This window comes from Scyliorhinus torazame, chromosome 2 (genome assembly GCF_047496885.1).
Source record: "Scyliorhinus torazame isolate Kashiwa2021f chromosome 2, sScyTor2.1, whole genome shotgun sequence".
Lineage (NCBI taxonomy): Eukaryota > Metazoa > Chordata > Chondrichthyes > Carcharhiniformes > Scyliorhinidae > Scyliorhinus > Scyliorhinus torazame.
Window position 1 is genome coordinate 362,866,406 of NC_092708.1, and position 18,064 is coordinate 362,884,469.

The 18,064-nt window shown below is 47.7% G+C and overlaps 1 protein-coding gene across 2 annotated transcripts in view; it reads right to left on the reverse strand.

The window, feature by feature from the left end:
• The window catches only part of LOC140404343 (alpha-1-antiproteinase 2-like), a 31,934-nt gene that overhangs the window by 10,660 nt on the left and 3,210 nt on the right, over positions 1-18,064 (reverse strand). The window contains exons 1-2 of one of the 2 annotated variants that reach the window (XM_072492748.1): positions 10,281-10,403; positions 9,488-10,116 (exon numbers count right to left, since the gene is read on the reverse strand). In XM_072492748.1, coding sequence (XP_072348849.1) covers positions 9,488-10,109 — 622 coding nt within the window. In that variant the 5' untranslated portion in view covers positions 10,110-10,116; positions 10,281-10,403. Of the gene's footprint in view, positions 1-9,487; positions 10,117-10,280; positions 10,404-18,064 lie in introns of those variants that run through there. The other variant, XM_072492758.1, reaches the window with a different exon arrangement.

The following is an 18,064-nucleotide window of genomic DNA, read 5'->3' on the forward strand; positions in this document are numbered from 1 at the left end:
TATAAATAATTGTTTGTAACATTTTGAAAGATGCCAGTTATATTTTCTTGAAAATATTGTCACTAATCTTTTTTACAGTAAGACCTGGGAAATTAGCAGTCGGGGGCTATTCAGCTCACAATGAGTAAAGTAGTCAAAAGGCGATTGATAAAGTATCCTGGATATTAGCTGAGAATAATCGGGAGGGGGATTTTGAGGTAGAATGAGAAATGTTTAATCCTGCTACCATCTATCCGATTTCAGGATGTCACTGGTTGTATTAAATGAAAGAGCAAGCAATTGCATTGCCCGGGTTAATCCTTTTACCTCCTCAGTACGCAAGGCCCCAAAAACTCCTTCCATGTGTAAGAGCAATTTATTAGTACTTCTTTCAACTTAATAAACATATGAACAAGGAGCAGGAGTCAGCCATTCAGCCCCTCGAACCTGCTTTGCCATTTAATACTATCATGTCTGATCTGATGGTGACCTGAAATCTGCATCCCGACCAACCCCAGATAATCCAGCACCCCCTTGTTTACCAAGAATCTATCCGCCTCTGCCTTAAAAATAGAAGACTGCTTCCACTGCCTTTTCAGGAAGAGAATTTCAATAACTCATGATCTTCTGAGGGGAAGAAAATTGCCTCATCTCCATTTTAAATGGGAAACCCTTTATTTTTAAAGAGTGATCCCTGGTTCCAGGTTCTCCCACAAGAGGAAACTTCCTCTCAACATCCATGTGTCTTTCAATCAAGTCACCTCTTGGTCTTCTAAACTGTATTCATTGCTCACATGTGGTCTCCTCTACGCTGGTGAGAGCAAACACAGACTGTAGGATTACTTTGCGGAACACCCTCTTCAGCACAGAAACATGACCCCAGACTTCCAATCACCAGTCATTGAAATTCACCACTTTGCTCCCACTCGGATCTCGGTCCTTGACCTGCTCCAGGTCAATGAAGCTCTGAAGCTCGACGCAACCACAAGGAACAGCACTTCATCTTTTTACTGGGCACTTTACAATCTTCTGGACTCCATGTTGAGTTCAACAATTTCAAATCATAATTGTTGTGTTATGCTTCATGTAGCACAAGCTGCTTCCTTGATGTATACTCTGACAAAGGAAGGTTCAGACTTGAGATTACTTGACTTCGACTGTCCTGCTAATCTTGCTATAGTAACTCAGTCTAACTAACCAGTCTGCTCTAAGCCACGTGGTGGGTGTGATGCTTCTGATCTGCCCCCGTCTCGGACTATCGCCTATGGAAAGGAGCAAGAGCATGTGTGCCCTGTCCTTTTATATGGGTAGCCCCCTTGTGGTAGTGTCACCTCTGGGTGTTTCTTGACTGCCCATTGGTCGTGTCCCATCTTACTGACCTATTGGTTGAATGTCTGTGTGTCATGATGTCTCTGGTGCTCCCTCTAGTGTTTACTCAGTCCTAATGGATCTACATTAACCCCATGTGTACCTACAGTGATGCATATTACCACAATAATCTCTGCCACCATTTAGTTTCCTTTATCCTTGTTGGTTGGTTTTTTTCACTATCTATTGTTCGCCTCTTACTTCTGTTACTTTGTTTTTGGACAGCAGTTATAAAGGATCTAACCAATCGCACGCATCTCCTCCAGCCACACCTTTTTGTTTCTTTGTCTCATTACCCTCCTTTGGGCCTTGCACCATGAAATCTTTTGCCATTTAATCTCTTCTGCCCTCCAACCTATTACAGGCTTTCCCTTTTGTGGAGTATCGGGCCGGCGAGAACGGCAGAGGTGCCGTTAACAATGCTCCCAGACTGGTGTCCTTACATGACGCCGCCTCCATCCGCTCCCATGCCAGCCCCTCCCCCACTACCCACTTCCTGATCTTGGCAATAATAGCCACCCAGTAATAATTGCAGAAGTTCGGCAGCGCCATCCACCCTCCCCCCGACTGCACTCCAGCAACACTTTCTTCACTCGCCCACACAAAGCCCAAAATAATCTTATTCACCCGCTTGAAAAAGGCCTTGGGGATGAAGATGGGGAGGCACTGAAAGACAAACAGAAATCTGGGGAGGACCGTCATTTTCACGGTCTGTACCCTCCCCGCGGGAGCATGTCCCATCTCTTAAAGTCCCCTTCCATTTGTTCTACCAACCGGGATATGTTTAACTTGTGTAGTACCACCCATTTCCGGGCCACCTGGATTCCCAGACATTGAAAGCTCTTCCCTACCGTTCTAAGCGGCAGCTCTCCCAGTCTCTTCTCCTGTCCTCTTGCCTGGATCATAAATATCTCGCTTCTCTCTCTCACTCCGCCCCCCCCACCCCAATGTTCAATTTATACCCCGAAGAATTGCCAAATTCCCCCAAGATTCGCATTACTTCCCGCATCCCCTCCAATGGGTCCAAAATGTACAAGAGCAGGTCATCTGGGTAGAGAGAGACCCGGTGCTCCACCCCACCCCGAACCAGCCCTTTCCAGTTCCTAGAGGCTCTTAATGCCATGGCCAATGGCTCTATGGCCAGAGCAAACAGTAACGGGGAGAGGGGGCACCCTTGCCTCGTCCCTCGGTGTAGTTCAAAATACCCTGACCTCAGCCTTTTCCCCGTACTCATAGATCGCCCCCCCCCCTTGCCTTCCTCAACTGTTCCACCACTTTCCCTGTGGTCAACAGCCCAAATGCCACCTGTAACCTCCGCCGCTCCCTCAATAGCCCCGCGTCCGGGACCTCCGAGTATCTCCTCCACTAATCTATCCCTCTCAACCCGTTCCACCTTTTCTCTGTGGGCCTGTATAGAGATTAATTCTCCTTGGACTACTGCCTTCAAAGCTTCCCAGACCATCGCTGCAGAGATCTCCCCCGTATCATTAGTTTCCAGCTAGTTCTGGATGGATTGATTAACCCGCCCACAGACCGCCTCGTCCGCTAGCAACCCCACATCTAGTCTCCACAGCGGGTGTTGCCCTCTCTCCACACAAACCCGTAGATCCACCCAGTGAGGGGCATGATCCGACACTGCAATTGCCGAGTACTCAGTATGCACCACCCCCGGTATTAGCGCCCTTCTCAGAATAGAAAAGTCGATGCGAGAGTATACCTTGTGGACATGTGAAAAAAAGGAAAACTCCTTAGTCCTCAGCCGTGCAAACCTCCATGGGTCTACGCCCCCCCATCTGTTCCATAAAACCCTTCAATTCCTTTGCCGCAGCCGGCCTCCTCCCTGTCGTGGATTTTGACGGGTCCAATTCCGGATCAATGACTGTGTTGAAGTCCCCTCCCATGATCAGGTTATGTGACTCTAAGTCTGGGATCTTACCTAACACCAGCCTCATAAATTCCACGTCGTCTCAATTCGGAGCATATATGTTCAGAAGTACCTCTCGCACCCCCTCCAGCTTCCCACTCACCATTATGTACCTACCCCCCTTGTCCCATATTGAGACTCTTTAGAACTATTTTTTTCCCCCACGTGAATCATGCCATGCTGGTGGTGGCCTCCTGCTGATTTGCTCAGCCTGGGGCAATTTAATTTTTGCAATCAGTGGCGAGCTCCATATAAAACACTTCTGCCAGCGCTGGTTCCAGATCCATTCGAGGGGGGTGGCTGCCACAAAACCAGCACCACGTTCCTCAGAGGGATCCCTGACCAGATTCCTGGATGGTGTGCAGCAGAAGTGGGATGCCACCTATCCCTCCTCCACCCAGCAAGGTCACCACCCCTGCCTGGGAGGCAGTGGCAGCCTTAGTCCACGCCAACTCACCCGCAGAAGAGGACGGGGCAGCAGTGCCACAAAAGAATGAATGGCCTTCTTTGTGCGGCCAGGGCAAGTCTGACACCTTCAGTCTCTCTCTGCACTTTCGCACACCCTTACTCAGCCACCTCATGGGTTGCCAACACCTGTCAAGAAGGCCCTCTTCCCCACCCCACCATCTCCCCCAGTATCTACTCTGCTCCTCACATCCCCGTTCCCACTCAACGTCATCACGATCAGAACTGACAGGACTCCCGCCTACACTCCGCCCATCTGTCTCATTGCAGGAGAAACTCGAGCATAAGTATAGCCACCCGGAGTCATGCACAAACTCAGATGCCTCATCTCCTTTGACGAAAGAGCCCCGGAGCTGGCCAGGGAGGAGCAAGACTGTGCCTGTGCAGTGGTCGAAGTGGGTACTGCAGACAAAACTGAGAACCCTCAGGACACGCAGTCACTCTCCAAGCCTCACGTGAGTAAACATTGTCCCATCATTTATCCCCATGATACACTGATGCCATCTCCCTTCCCTTGCAGGGCAATCAGTCGACCCGCCCTAGTTATCCTCATGCCCCTTCGAGACCACGGATGAGCAGTTCGGAGGGAGACTTCTCGGACGTCACCAAAGAAGAGGCGCCAAAAATGTCACCCGCACCTCGGTGGGATTAAGTAGGCTTCTGGGTCACTGACTGATGAGCAAATCCCAATTGAAGATCCAAAGCAGGCGGAGGTAGGGAATGCTCCAGGGAACCAGCACTCGAGAGGGATTCCAGAGACAAGGGTTCTGCCGAACCCCTGGCCGATGACGTGCCCCTGGGTCCAGTCATCCCAGAGCTGCTGGAACTGCAAAGGCAGAGTCGCGAGCATCAGGAAGCGATGACCTCATCTCTCCTCGGACGGCAAGGTCGACTGAAGGAGTCCCATTGCCTCCTCTGAGGAGGAGAGGGTGCCGTCTCAATGCAACAAGGCCAACACTGCAAGGGTGGCGTTCGCAGTGGAGATATTGGTTTGGGATGTGCACTCGATGTCCACTACAAGAAGCAGCTCATGATGTCCATGGTTTAGGGTATGAGCTCCATGGTGCAGGGCTTCAACGGCATGGTGCAAGCTCTGGTGAGAATCAATGAGTGTCAGTGCCAGTGGACAGCAGGACTTCTGGATCTCACTCCAGCTGCCCTCTATCCCATGGAAGAGCACAGGAGCACCTGGGAACCCGAAAGGCTGAGGATTAGCAAGAGCGCAGCCCGGGGCCCTCCACCCAGGAGAGTCCAGCCCATCTGAATCCCCCGTTCCCTGGGAACACACCTCCAGCCCAGCACACCCAGAGGGTAGCACTACAACAAACGTGCTGTCTGAAAGTAGGCCCGTACACTCAAAGCCCCCCCCCCCCCCCCCCCAAAGGGATACCCAGTTAGGTCATGTCGGGCAACACAGTGGAAGGCAGCAGATATCCTCAATCTCAGCTGCGAATCCTGGAGATGCACCGAGGGACCGAGGTATAGTGGAGAGGGGAGGGGGGAGGAAGAGTAAGAAATGAGATACCTGGTGGGCACAGGTGAGCAGAGGCACTAGTTGAGATAGGTCACCATTGTAATATAGCTCTTGGATTAAACATCAATTTGGTCACTAGCACATCCTCCACTGTAATTTCATGGTGTCATGCTCAAACTCCTCACGGACACTCAGTTTTTTCCCGGTGCAGTGTGAGAATGGCAGGGCGCTGTCTCTCCCACCTCCCACACTGATGACACAGTAAAGATGCACTGCTGCTGGCACCAATCCCCCTGCCCCCCCAACATCAATGCCAAGGCCTCTCGTTTCTGCCACTCTTCTTCAGTGATGGGGATGCCATGGACTGACAGAGTGTATGGGGGCTGCTCACCTCAGTTGGAGGAAAACACCAGGGCCTCTGACCTCAAGAGGGGGCTGCAGCAGGAGAGAGCTCATCCTGCATCTCTGAATCCAATGATAACTCCGTTCATTGGCAAGCCGCGTTCAGCGGTCTGTCAGGCAGGAGTCAGACATATCGATAAGAATGAGAGGAGCATCACTCTAGTCATCATCATTCTCCAATGGCTTTAGCCCCTGGAACTGGGCACCTATCTCTGGCACCACTGCAATGAGATTACGCTCTCCACTCTGGGAAAGATCTTCACACCCTAGTTCTGGTCATCCCCAAAAAGAGAGGCCATGAAGACATCTCTAGCTTGTTGGCCTATGTGGGCCCTGCCCCTTGCGACCCTCCTCTTCCTCCGCCTCATCTGAGTGGATGTGTCGCTCCACCAACTCTTCCTGTTCCAGCTGGTCTCCCCTCTGCATTGCCAAGTTGTGCAGAGTGCAGCAGACCACAATTATGCAAGACACCCTCTGGGAGCTGTACTGGAATTTCACTCCCCGGATCAATCCAGGGACCGGAACTGCATCTTGCTCAGTCCGGCTACCTGTTCTACCAGCACTCGCGTTGGTGCATGTGTCTTGTTGTAGCCGGTCTCCGCAGGTGTTTGTGGTCTCCGCAACGGCATCATCAGCCACCTCCTGAGTGGGTAGCCCCCGTCCCCGAGGACTCAAACCTCCACCCACTGCTCTCCCTCAAATGTCAGGGATCTGCGAGCATCCAAAGATGTAACTGTCATGGACGCTCCCCGGGAAAGGGCACACATCTGCATTATGTGCGTCATGTGGTCACAAACATGTTGGACATCGAGGAAGTGGAATCCCTTGCAATTCATGAATGGCACTTCATGATGCCATGGAGGCCATAGCGCCATATGGGCGCAGTCTATCACACCCTGCACCTGGGGCTTGCTAAGTGGGCGAAGCCCATAGGCCTGGCATCCTGGCTCGTCTGGTCCGAGTCCAAGTTAATAAACACGTGGGCCCTCACATCAAGTGCATCTGCAACCCCCCTGATACATTTCTGTGCAGGTGGCTGAGAAATACCACACAGGTCACCACCAGTGTTGTCCTGAAACAAACCACCTGCAAAGAAGTTCAGTGTGCTGGTATTCTTGAGGGCCATGGGTGTCTTCCTGTTCCATGTGGTGCCAGCTCTTGAGGGACCTAGCAAAGGTGGCCCACCATCCACTGGGATAAATGCAGTCTTCTCCAGCACTGAAGCTCCAACATATGGGAAGCACTACCTGCATGCCAGCCTTCAATCCCCTTTAGAGGGTGGCACAGTGATCAGCACTGCTGCCACACAGCGGCAGGAACTGGGGTTCGATTACGTCCGAGTGACTGTGTAGAGTTTGCATATTCTCCCCCTGTCTGCGTGGGTTTCCTCCGGGTGCTCCGGTTTCGTCCCACAGTCCAAAGATGTGGAGGTTAGGTGGATTGGTCATGCTAAATCTCCCCTGAAGGATGGGGTTTCAGGAATCAGAGGGGGGATTGGGCCTAGATAGAGTGGTCTTTCAAAGGGTCGGTGCAGACTCGATGGGCTGAATGGCCTCATTCGACACTGTAGGGTTTCTATGATTCGAAAGCAAGGGTTGCCTTGACATAAAGGGTAGGTAAGGTTTGCAAGCCACCCTAAGTTCACGATACTGAAACCAGAGTTGAAATCATGGGCGGAATTCTCCGCAATCGGCGCGATGTCCGCCCACCGGCGCCAAAAAGTCCGGCATCGCGCCGCCCCAAAGGTGCGGAATCTTCCGCATCTGGAGCGGCCGAGCCCTCACCTTGAGGGGCTTGGCCCGCGCCGGACTGATTTCCGCCCCGCCAGCTGGCGGAAGATACCTTTGGTGCCCCGCCAGCTGGCACAAAACTGACTTGCCGGGCGGCGCTTGCGTGGGAGCGTCAGCGGCCGCTCACGGCATCCCCGCGCATGCGCAATGGAGGGGGGGGGGTCCTCTTCCGCCTCCGCCATAGTGGAGACCATGGCGAAGGCGGAAGGAAAAGAGTGCCCCCACGGCACAGGCCCGCCCACGGATCGGTGGGCCCCGATCGCGGGCCAGGCCACCGTGGGGGCACCCCCCGGGGCCAGATCGCCCCGCACCGGTGGTGAAGTTGTCAGGTTCACGTTTATATAAAGCTGTTGTAAATGGCACTTGCGTGACATCACACTGGCGTCTGGTGAATCTTCAGTAACGGGGCAAGTCCCGGGGGGACTGCTTGCTAATGACATGCTAATGTTTTAAATGAGGTTATAGAATCATTTACAGTGCAGAAGCAGGCCATTCGGCCCATCGAGTCCGCACCGGCCCTTGGAAAGAGCACCCTACTTAAGCCCACACCTCCACCCCATCCCCGTAACCCAACCTAACCATTTTGGACACAAGGGCAATTTATCATCGTCAATCCACCCAACCTGTACATCTTTGGACTGTGGGAGGAAACCCACGCAGACATGGGGAGAACGTGCAGACTCCGCACAGTGACCCAAGTCGGGAATCGAACCTGGGACCCTGGAGCTGTGAAGCAACAATGCTAACCACTGTGCTACCGTGCTCCCAGACTCCTGCGGTGTGTTTCGCGTTATCCGCCACGAGGGTGGTTGAAAATCAGAATTTGCAATCTGGCCGGAGGGATTCGCGTTTCCGATTCCGGATTTTGAGCCGGTGTCATCGATCCGGCACAAGGCCTGCGCAGGCTCAAAAATCGCCCCCGCTATCTTGGAATACAATATTATATGTATCTTAATTTTTTGTTACTGGTGACGGCCAACTCTAACTGCAATAATTGAGCAATTTCTAGATATTTATTGAGCATTACACTTATTTGCTGCATCATGGCTTGGCTGTCACTCTGCTGCAATACTTCCATCATGCTTTGATGGCAATGCAAGCTGCAACAATTATACTTACCCACTATATTTATTGACTTTGAATCTTGTCTCATTGTTCTCTGCACTCCCTTGGTAATGTACTGATCTGCGCCCCCCCCCCCCCCCCCCCCATTAGGCAGTTACCCCACAATCACATCTTCACAAACAGATTAGCTGGCCATTTATCCCACTGTTGTCCAAAGTGCCTTCCTCCATGCAAACCAACTGCTGCATTGGAAGATTGGCTACAGTGCAAAAGCAATTCATTGGCCTTGTTGTGATTCAGGTCATCCTGTGAATTCAAAAGGCGTTGCGTTCTCTTTCTCTCAACCAGTGACTTGCCACAACCCCACGACCTGAGTGTCTGGCCTCCAAAGCGAAAAAAAGACAAAACAAAAAGGGAAGAGGAGAGTAAAGAAAGATAAGAGCAGGAGAGAAAAGGAAGATGGTCAAAGGCAGAGTAGCAGAAGAGAGGGAGACACCGGTAGAAGGAGAAACAGAAGGTCAGGGGGAGGAGCACAACGCAAGTGAAAGAGAGAAAAAGCAGATCAAACAGGAAACTGTAGATGGAGGGAAGGAGAAAGAAGAACAATGGATAGAGGGACAAAAAAATAGAGGTGACAGAAATTGCTGAGGAAAAACTTTGACTTACACAATAAAGAGGGATTTGCGAATATGTAGCGAAACTGTCTCACTCTGGAAACAAACAATCGAAAAACAAAACCCAACTGTGATGAAAACAAATTCATTTGCTCAAGATAAATCTTTTAGATACCCAATTAAAATGAAAACATTGTTTTGCCAGTTAATCAAAGCTTAAGTTTCCGGTACATTACCAAGCCTCAAGTTATTCCATTCCAACAGCAATCCCTGACCCTCCCGCAATGCCCCCTCACCAAAGTAGGGATGAAAACATCATTAAGAAATTGTCTTACTCAACATACTACACCTTTGCATTATCCGAATACTCTCAAGTGATGTGTTTAACTTGCAAAAGACGGTTTACCTTTGAACAAGACATAATTAAGAAGGACCATCACGGTACTCGTTTCAAGGGTTTTGATAAATTCTTGAATTTCACCATCCGTTTTCTTGCTCACAAAAGCATTGATCTGTTCTTTGGCCTTGTCTGATTCCATGAAGTTGACACTTATTGCCTCGGACTTATAAAATTGCTTTGCATCCTCAATGAATTTCGGTTTGACAACGAACCCCTGCTGTATGTACAGAGCGCTCCCAATCGTTAAATTTAGTTCGCTACCTTCTCTGGTTAGCGTTTGCAGGAGACATTTGAATGTCTCATGCACTTCCGCTGCATCATTCTGTGACATGTTGCTGTACCCAAGTCCCTGGAGAAGCTGATTACGAGTGCTCGCTCTTGCACCCAAGGACAGCATGCTGAGTGCAGCGGAGATGCTTATTGGAGAGAAGAAAATATTCTTGCCCGCTGAGCTTGGCTGGGAGGCAACCTGTCTGTAGAGATGCAAGGCAAATTTTGTATTTGCAGTCACAAGTTTGAATGCAGACTGTTGTCTTGGATTTGGTACGGCAGGTTTTCCATTAACACTGACAATCCCGCTGTGCATCACAGCGAACAGCAGCAAAGCCACAGGGATCAGCTTCTCCATCTTTAATCTGACAAACAAAAAACAAACTTACATTGCAGCACTTTGACGTTGTTCAAATACTGACCAGCCTTCATTTGACTCGCGTGTACATTCTGCAGAGCCTCAATAACGGATCCTTGATACATCTCTGCCGGCTGAGTTCTGAAGAGATTTGAATAGTGCCAATCTTACCTGAAATTAAGCAGGCTGTTTGTTACTTCACCCTTTCCCACTGCTCACACACAGTCCCTTGTGTTAAATGTCAATTTATACCACAGCAAATGCAAACAGCTGAGTTACATATTAATCAGTAAACTGACCTTCAGTCTGGCAGTATTTGCATTGTAAATACATTTCTTACAACTTTGCCCTTAGTTAAATATGCCAAAATGCATTTTCTAACTATTGTATAAAAATAATTCTTCATGTAATTCTATTTTGTATTGAGAGAAATTGTTAGCCTATTTTCCCCTCTTTTGTTGTACACTGATAGACCCCGATTATGATGTTCCAAATAAATTGTAAGTCATTTATTACTAGATGTTAAGGTTTTATTGTTAGTTGACACTTTTTCTTGTGGGACTGTCATTGTTGATGGGGAGGCAGTGGTATTGTCGCTGGGGCTGGTAATTCAGACCTTGGGCTGGATTCTCCATCGGCGGGATCCTCCGCTTCACCAGCAGCGCACTTACACCTGCAGATTTCCCGCCGGCGTGGGGGTGCCTACAATGTAGAATCCCCCCCAGAGTCATTCTCTGGTGACCTGGGTTCGAATCCCGCCATGACAGATGGTGAAATTTGAATTCAATAAAAAAAAAATCTGAAATTAAAAGTCTAATGATGACCATGAAACCAATGTCGATTATCAGAAAAATGCATCTGGATCACTGATGTCCTTTAGGGAAGCAAATCTGTGGTCCTTACCTGGTCTGGCCTACATGTGACTCCAGATCCACAACAATGTGGTTAATTCTTAAATGCCCTCAGGGGTGGGCAATAAATGCTGGCCCAGCCAGCGATGCCCACATCCCAAGAACGAATAAACAAAAATAATACATATGCAGCCTTATAAATTCTAAATAGGCATTCCCATCAAAGTCGATCTTAAGATAAATGGGCTGTTTTTTAAACAAAAATCTCAGAGATACAGAATGAAATGTTTTTACGTTTATTGTTCTTAGATGTGTTTAAAATGACAATGTATTTAAAGTTATAAATCAGGGAACACGCTGCTCATACAATCTTTGACTTCTGCGGCATAGAAGGGGTTTCATTGATTAGTGCAGCTCTCCAAAACTAGCCATTCACTTCCTTCCATTAGTGTGCACTTTGCTTACATCCATTTAACTTCTGGTAGCTAATGATCCACTTCCCTTTTTAACAGCTGTTACAGATTCTGACTTCAACACAGTTTTTGATGGGTCACTCCCTGTTGTAACAACCCTCTGCATAAAAGTTGTTTCCCCTGACCGCTGTTGAGTTAGTAGTAGTGGGAATGCGTTTTCCTGATTTACTGCATCAGCACCTCACATAGGTTTCAGGACAAATTTGGAATTGTTCAGCCTAAACTGATTAGAGTTAGAAAGAAGAGAGATTTGCATTTATATAATGCCTGCCACATTTTCAAGACATCCCAAAGTGCTTTACAGACAATGAAGTACTTCTTGGAGTGTGATCACTGAAGTCAATGCAGCAGCCAATTCGTACAAAAATAAATTCCTACAACAGCAATGTGATAATGACTATATAATCTGTTTTAGTGATGTTGATTTAGGGCTAATTATTGGTTAGGACAGTGGGTGTAACTCCCTTACTCATCTTCGAAACACGGGAACTATTATGTCCATCTGAATGGCAGATATGGCCTCAGTTTAATGTCTCACCTGAAAGATAAGGATCTTTGATAATGTTCAGTAGTGCACGGGAGTGCCAACTTGAAGTGCTCAAGTCCGAGACTGGGTCTAGAATCTAAATCCTCTGGCTCTTATTTAAATTTGTTTGAGCCAAAGCATTCAAATAACAGTGATAATTTCTAATGACCTGCTCATGGCTCAGAATTGGTACAGCCACAATGAATTTAATCAGTAACAAATTCAATGAGAAAACTTGACAAACCTCTGAAGGTCAGTTGATTCAAAAGTTGGGAGGATTAAAATTAATCGCTTAATTTAAATGCAGAAATATAAGCAATTTTCAAGTTTGTAGGGTTGAATTTTAGGTTTTACATTGAGACCCCCATTTCGGAAATATTTTCGAGGTCTAACCCTGCATCACGTCACCAAGGCTGGAGGACCAATGAGCACTGAGGGCCCCTTAGGACAGTGAAATAGGATCTGATCTTATAACGGAACTGAATTAGGTTCCTGTACCAATTCATTATCATTGACAACGGAGTGTAAATTTCCATATATTGTCAGGTTAAATTGACTGCTAATCATTGGATACTCACAATATTCTGAATGTTCGTGACCAGCTGTTAGTGTTCAAATAAAATTCATAGAATTTACAGTGCAGAAGGAGGCCATTCGGCCCATCGAGTCTGCACCCGCTCTTGGAAAGAGCACCCTACCCAAGGTCAACACCTCCACCCTATCCCCCATAACCCAGTAACCCCACCCAACACTAAGGGCAATTTTGGACACTATGGGCAATTAATTAAAAAATTAATATAACTAAGGTCATACATTCCTTCCATTCTTCAGATCACAGTTGCTTTTTCACAATTGTTATAAATTTCACTATTGCACACATTATAACTCATTTTGAAAGAATACAGTTGAACACTATGGAACATTGTAGAACGTTCCACAAAGTAAGGGGTGGAATTCTCCCATTTTGAGAAGACGTGCAGTGGGGGGTGGCTCTGGCGGTGCCTGTCATGCCAATCAGAATGGTAGGATCCTGCGCCAATATCAGCGCTTGGAACACCATTAATTATGCACAGGTGAGTTACCCTCTGACTCTCGGGCAGTCAGCAGCTCATTTATCCGCTGATTGGTTCAAAGGTCCCGGCGCCATAGTTAAATACCAGCCCAGCACAGACTCCTATTACTCTCTCCTGTCTTCACCAGACCGTGCAGGATTTCAGCAACACCAGAGGGAAAAGGCTAGCAGCTTCAAGAGGAAGTCTGTTTCTCAATTCAACCACATTCCCCCTGAGCCCATCACCTGCCCATGCCCCACATGAATCTCTACCGAACACCCCCGGAGTCTTTATTCATTCCCTTCCAGTAAACAATGCGGTATTCCTTTGACCCCCATTGTTTATGAGATTTTCATGTTGGGGTACAGTGGTTTGAACTGCAGCCTCACAGCAGCAGGTCTGAGGTTTAATTATGACCTCGGGTGACTGTGTGGAGTTTGCACACTCTCCCCGTGTCTGCGTGGGTTTCCTTTGGGTGCTCCGGTTTCCTCCCACAGTCCGAAGATGTCTAGGTTGGGTGGATTGGTCGTGTTAAATTGCTCCCTCGTGTCCAAAGCTTAGAATAATAACAATCGCTTATTGTCGGACAGGGTGGGATTTTGGTCCTAGGGTGCTCTTTCAGAGGTTCTTTGCAGACTCGATGGACCGAATGGCCTCCTTCTGCACTGTGAGGATTCTACGATTCCCTCCATTTGGTCTTCCCTCTGCTTTCTATTGTTCACATTCTTCATCCACCTCCTTGCCTCTCTGTTTGCCATTGTGAACCTTCGCCCTACCTCCCCCTCCCATTTATACAGCCCTCCTTCCTCAATGCCCCTTGTTTGGTCAGGCCCCCAAACCCTCACTTGGACTCCGCTCCTGGTCGAACTTCGGAGTTTTGTTGTGGTGGCTGCATGAGTCACACAGCAAAGTGCTGTCCAGGTAAACACTGGTGTGTCACACCGGGGGGCGGGAAGGAAGCCCCTGTAATTCCCAACACCAGGTGCAGTACAGAACTGAGATGGTGACACAATGAGATAGAGAATCTGGTGAACTGGTGCGACGACAATAATCTCTCCCTCAATGTCAACAAAACAAAGGAGATTATCATCGACTTTAGGAAGCGTAGTGGAGAACATGCCCCTGTCTACATCAATGGGAACGAAGTCGAAAGGGTTGAGAGCTTCAAGTTTTTAGGTGTACAGATCACCAACAGCCTGTCCTGGTCCCCCCATGCCGACACTATAGTTAAGAAAGCCCACCAACGACTCTACTTTCACAGAAGACTGAGGAAATTTGGCATGTCAGCTACGACCCTCACCAACTTCGACAGATGCAGCATAGAAAGCATTCTTTCTGGTTGTATCACAGCTTGGTATGGAGCCTGCTCTGCCCAAGACCGCAGGAAACTACAAAAGGTCGTGAATGTAGCCCAATCCAACACGCAAACCAGCCCCCCATCCATTGACTCTATCTATAATTCCCGCTGCCTCAGAAAGGCAGCCAGCATAATTCAGGACCCCACCCACCCCGGACATACTCTCTTCCACCTTCTTCCGTCAGGAAAAAGATACCAAAGTTTGAGGTCACGTACCAACCGACTCAAGAACAGCTTCTTCCCTACTGCCATCAGACTTTTGAATGGACGTACCTCGTATTAAGTTGATCTTTTCTCTACACCTTGCTATAACTGTAACATTATATTAACATTATAACTGGGCGGCTTGGACTGGTTGGGCCGAAGGGCCTGTTTCCATGCTGTAAACTTCTATGATTCTATCTATGATTATATTATGCGGTCTCTCCTTCCTTCCCTATGAACGGGACGCATTGTTTGTACAGCATGCAAGAAACAATACTTTTCACTGTATACTGATACATGTGACAATAATAAATCAAATCAAATCAAAATCAAATCAAAATCAATGGGGTCCATGCTTCCAGCAGCACAGTGCTGTCGAGTAAGACCAGCTCGGCATGGGGGTGGAGGGCAGGATCTGGTCTGCCCAGGCGGAGTGGCATTCGGCACATCAGGATCAGTGCAGCCCTGTGGCAGAAAGCTTTGCTGCACTCACCTTGACATTTCTTGACCACTGAGGGTCATCTTGTGCACGCCACGCTTAGCAATTGGGTTTGACGCCAATATGTTTTCCTGCTGACATGATGCAGGATTGGAAGGCCCGAAGGGACACCTTTGGGCCACTGCTTTAATGAGTACTCCTAGGATACAAACAAATACACATGCCACTCATGCCACCAGCCAGCGGGATGATCAACCTGCCATTAACCCGCCATTGGGAGAATTGCAACGTAATTTTACACTAGCGGCTTCCCAACATTTTGGCTCCTGGCAGATTCTCCTTGCCCGCCCACCACCAAAGTGCCATGGGTGGGTTGGGAGAATTCTGCCCAAAGGGTGGAGGTTCCTGCCCAAGGTCAACGGATCTTTTGCTTGTCCGTCAAATTCTCCGCCTCGCCCACAACAAATTCCCCGGACCAGATTTAAGCGTTTGACAATGACATTATTAGATCTTTAGTTCCAAAAGCATTTACTTTGTGATGAGATGCGTATCTTCATATATTTCTGTGTTTATATATATATTCTGTGTAGGTAAGGGTAAAACTGTGTCTGTGCATCCAGGGTTAATCAAAGGAGATGTTGTTGGAGTCAGATTGTCTGTGAAATCTAAGGTGTCATGAGAATGTCACTTTAAGAAATGGTTAGCTGCTCATGTTACTGCAATGATGTCAGAGTGTGGGTGGAGCTGAGCTCTGGTTCTGCTTTTAAGTTTCACTTTGAGAAAAGCTTGGGTGTGTCTGTCTTTATGTTTTGATTTTCAGTGTGTTGCAGCTGAAGTCAGCCAAAGCAGCTGTACTGTTGATCTCTCTGCCATGAAGGACTATCTCCTAATCATTTGGTGAATTCAGAATTATAAATGTTTTCAGTATTGAATATAAACCCTTGTTTCTGTTTAGAGGTTAGTTAAGTCTTTTGGGTGTAAAAGGACAGCATACAGGTTACTTAGTGGTGTATTCTTTGGGGGTTATCTTTGAATTAATGGTTGCTAAGATATTCACTGTTTGTTTTAAAAGGTTAACTTGAGTTCATAGAATAAACATTGTTTTGCTTTAAAAAAGGTTTCCATTTCTGCTGTACCACACCTGTAGAGTGGGCCGTGTGCTCCCCATACCACAATCTATTACAAGTTGTGGGTCAGGTGAACTCCATGATACACTTTGGGATTCTCTAAACCCTGAGCCATAACAAAGGGATGAAAGATTAAAGGTGTTATCTTCTTGCATTTGTAATGTGGCCTCCTGGTGGGTCTTAATTTACAGGTAAACAGAGTAGATCTAAAAATTCTACTGAACTAAAATAGAGATAAAAGAGGGTCACAAAAGGTTTTTAAGATTTGAAAAGCCGAGATTTCAATGGGATAGTTGAAGATAATGGAGAGCTGAGATGAAAGGGGAGGAAAAGTACTTTTGCAAAAAAAAGTTTTTTTTAGGTGTAGTCAGTTATTGTGGGTGAAAGTTCTACTGAAAGTCAGTTCCTATCTTTTGGAGTGTGTTAGAAAGCTGTGAAAGTCTTTTAATTGGGCCAGGAGAATATTTGTCCAGAGAAACTGTGGGCGGGATTCTCCGATTGCCGACGCCAAAATCGCGTTTAGCGATCGGCTGGAGAATCCATTTTTATGCCGAAATCGGGGTCGGCGCCGATTTTTGGATACTCCGCCCCCTCAAAAACGGCATATGCCACACGCCATTGGCGCAGCCTCAGGACGTCACCTGAGGCCCCCCCCCCGATGCTCCGCCCCCAATGGGCTGACTTCCCGATGAGGTAGGACACGTGTCCTCTCAATTTTCGTGAACCTGGTGTGGCGGACTGTGTCCAGCGCCGCCACAGTCGGGGGGGGGGGGGGGAGCCGTTCCGCTGGCAGGGGGGGCTTCGGCGGGGGCTGTGGGGACTGGTGAGAGGTGGTCTGGGCGTGGTGAGGGGGGTTACAGGAGGGCACTATCTGGCAGGCCAGGTCCGCACGCGGCCGGCGCCATGTTGTTTGTTGCTGCCGCCGCAGGCTGCCACCGTGTGCGTGCGCAGCCACGGACCCAGCCATTCTGCGTCCGTATATGCAGGTTATGTGGTGGGGCTGCTAGCCCCCCACCGGATGGAGCACGGGTGCGGGTCGCCGGCACTGACTTTTTGGTCATAAGACCAGACACATCCTCCGGACATAGCTGCCAAATCGGAGAATCCAACTCCGTTTGTTTTAAATCTCCCGTTTGGCAAATCACATCAGTGTGGATTCATTCTGCGGAGTACCTCAGTATAAAGTGAAACCATTTTCTTGGTTGGGATAATATTTGCTGGATTTTATGATTAAGAATCTATAACGGCTGTTGCCAAAATTATAGTTTTATTGTGTACCTTTGATAAAGCATTTTGGGGGTTAGTTTGTAAGATTTATTTCTAATTGCGTGTCTTTTATCTTGTGTGTTTAAGTTTTTTTCCCCCTTTTAATAAACATTTTAATGCTTCAAATTTTAATAATTATTTATCACTGGAGTCCTGTGAGTTTGTCTTCAGTTTTTCCTCCTCATTTCCAAAATGTTAAAGAATTACCATCAGACAAGCAAGATTTCAATCTGAGATCTGGCTTGTCCAGCATTAACATCAGCTATGGTTGTCACAACTCTGATAGGAATGGAGTAGATATAAAGCAAAATTATTGTCCACGCTGATGCACACCATCTGCAAATGGTGAGGGCAACATTACACCTCAAAAGAAAATGGACTACCTTTTGGAATAGTCCACCTCACTTTACAACTGGTGTTTTTGACTTGCCGGATTCTTAACAAAAGCAAATTTGGAAAAATATCCAGTTTTTAAGGCTGTCACATAGCATGCCAGTGTATGCTGTCATTTCTAAACTATAAATGGCAGACTTGATTTGATAAATGGAAAAAAAAGTGTCACGAAAATGTACAAGATGTAAAAAAATTACATGGGCTAAAATTGAGTTTTATGTTGACCGAGTGAGTGCTAGTTCATCAGTAATAGGTACTGAGCATTAT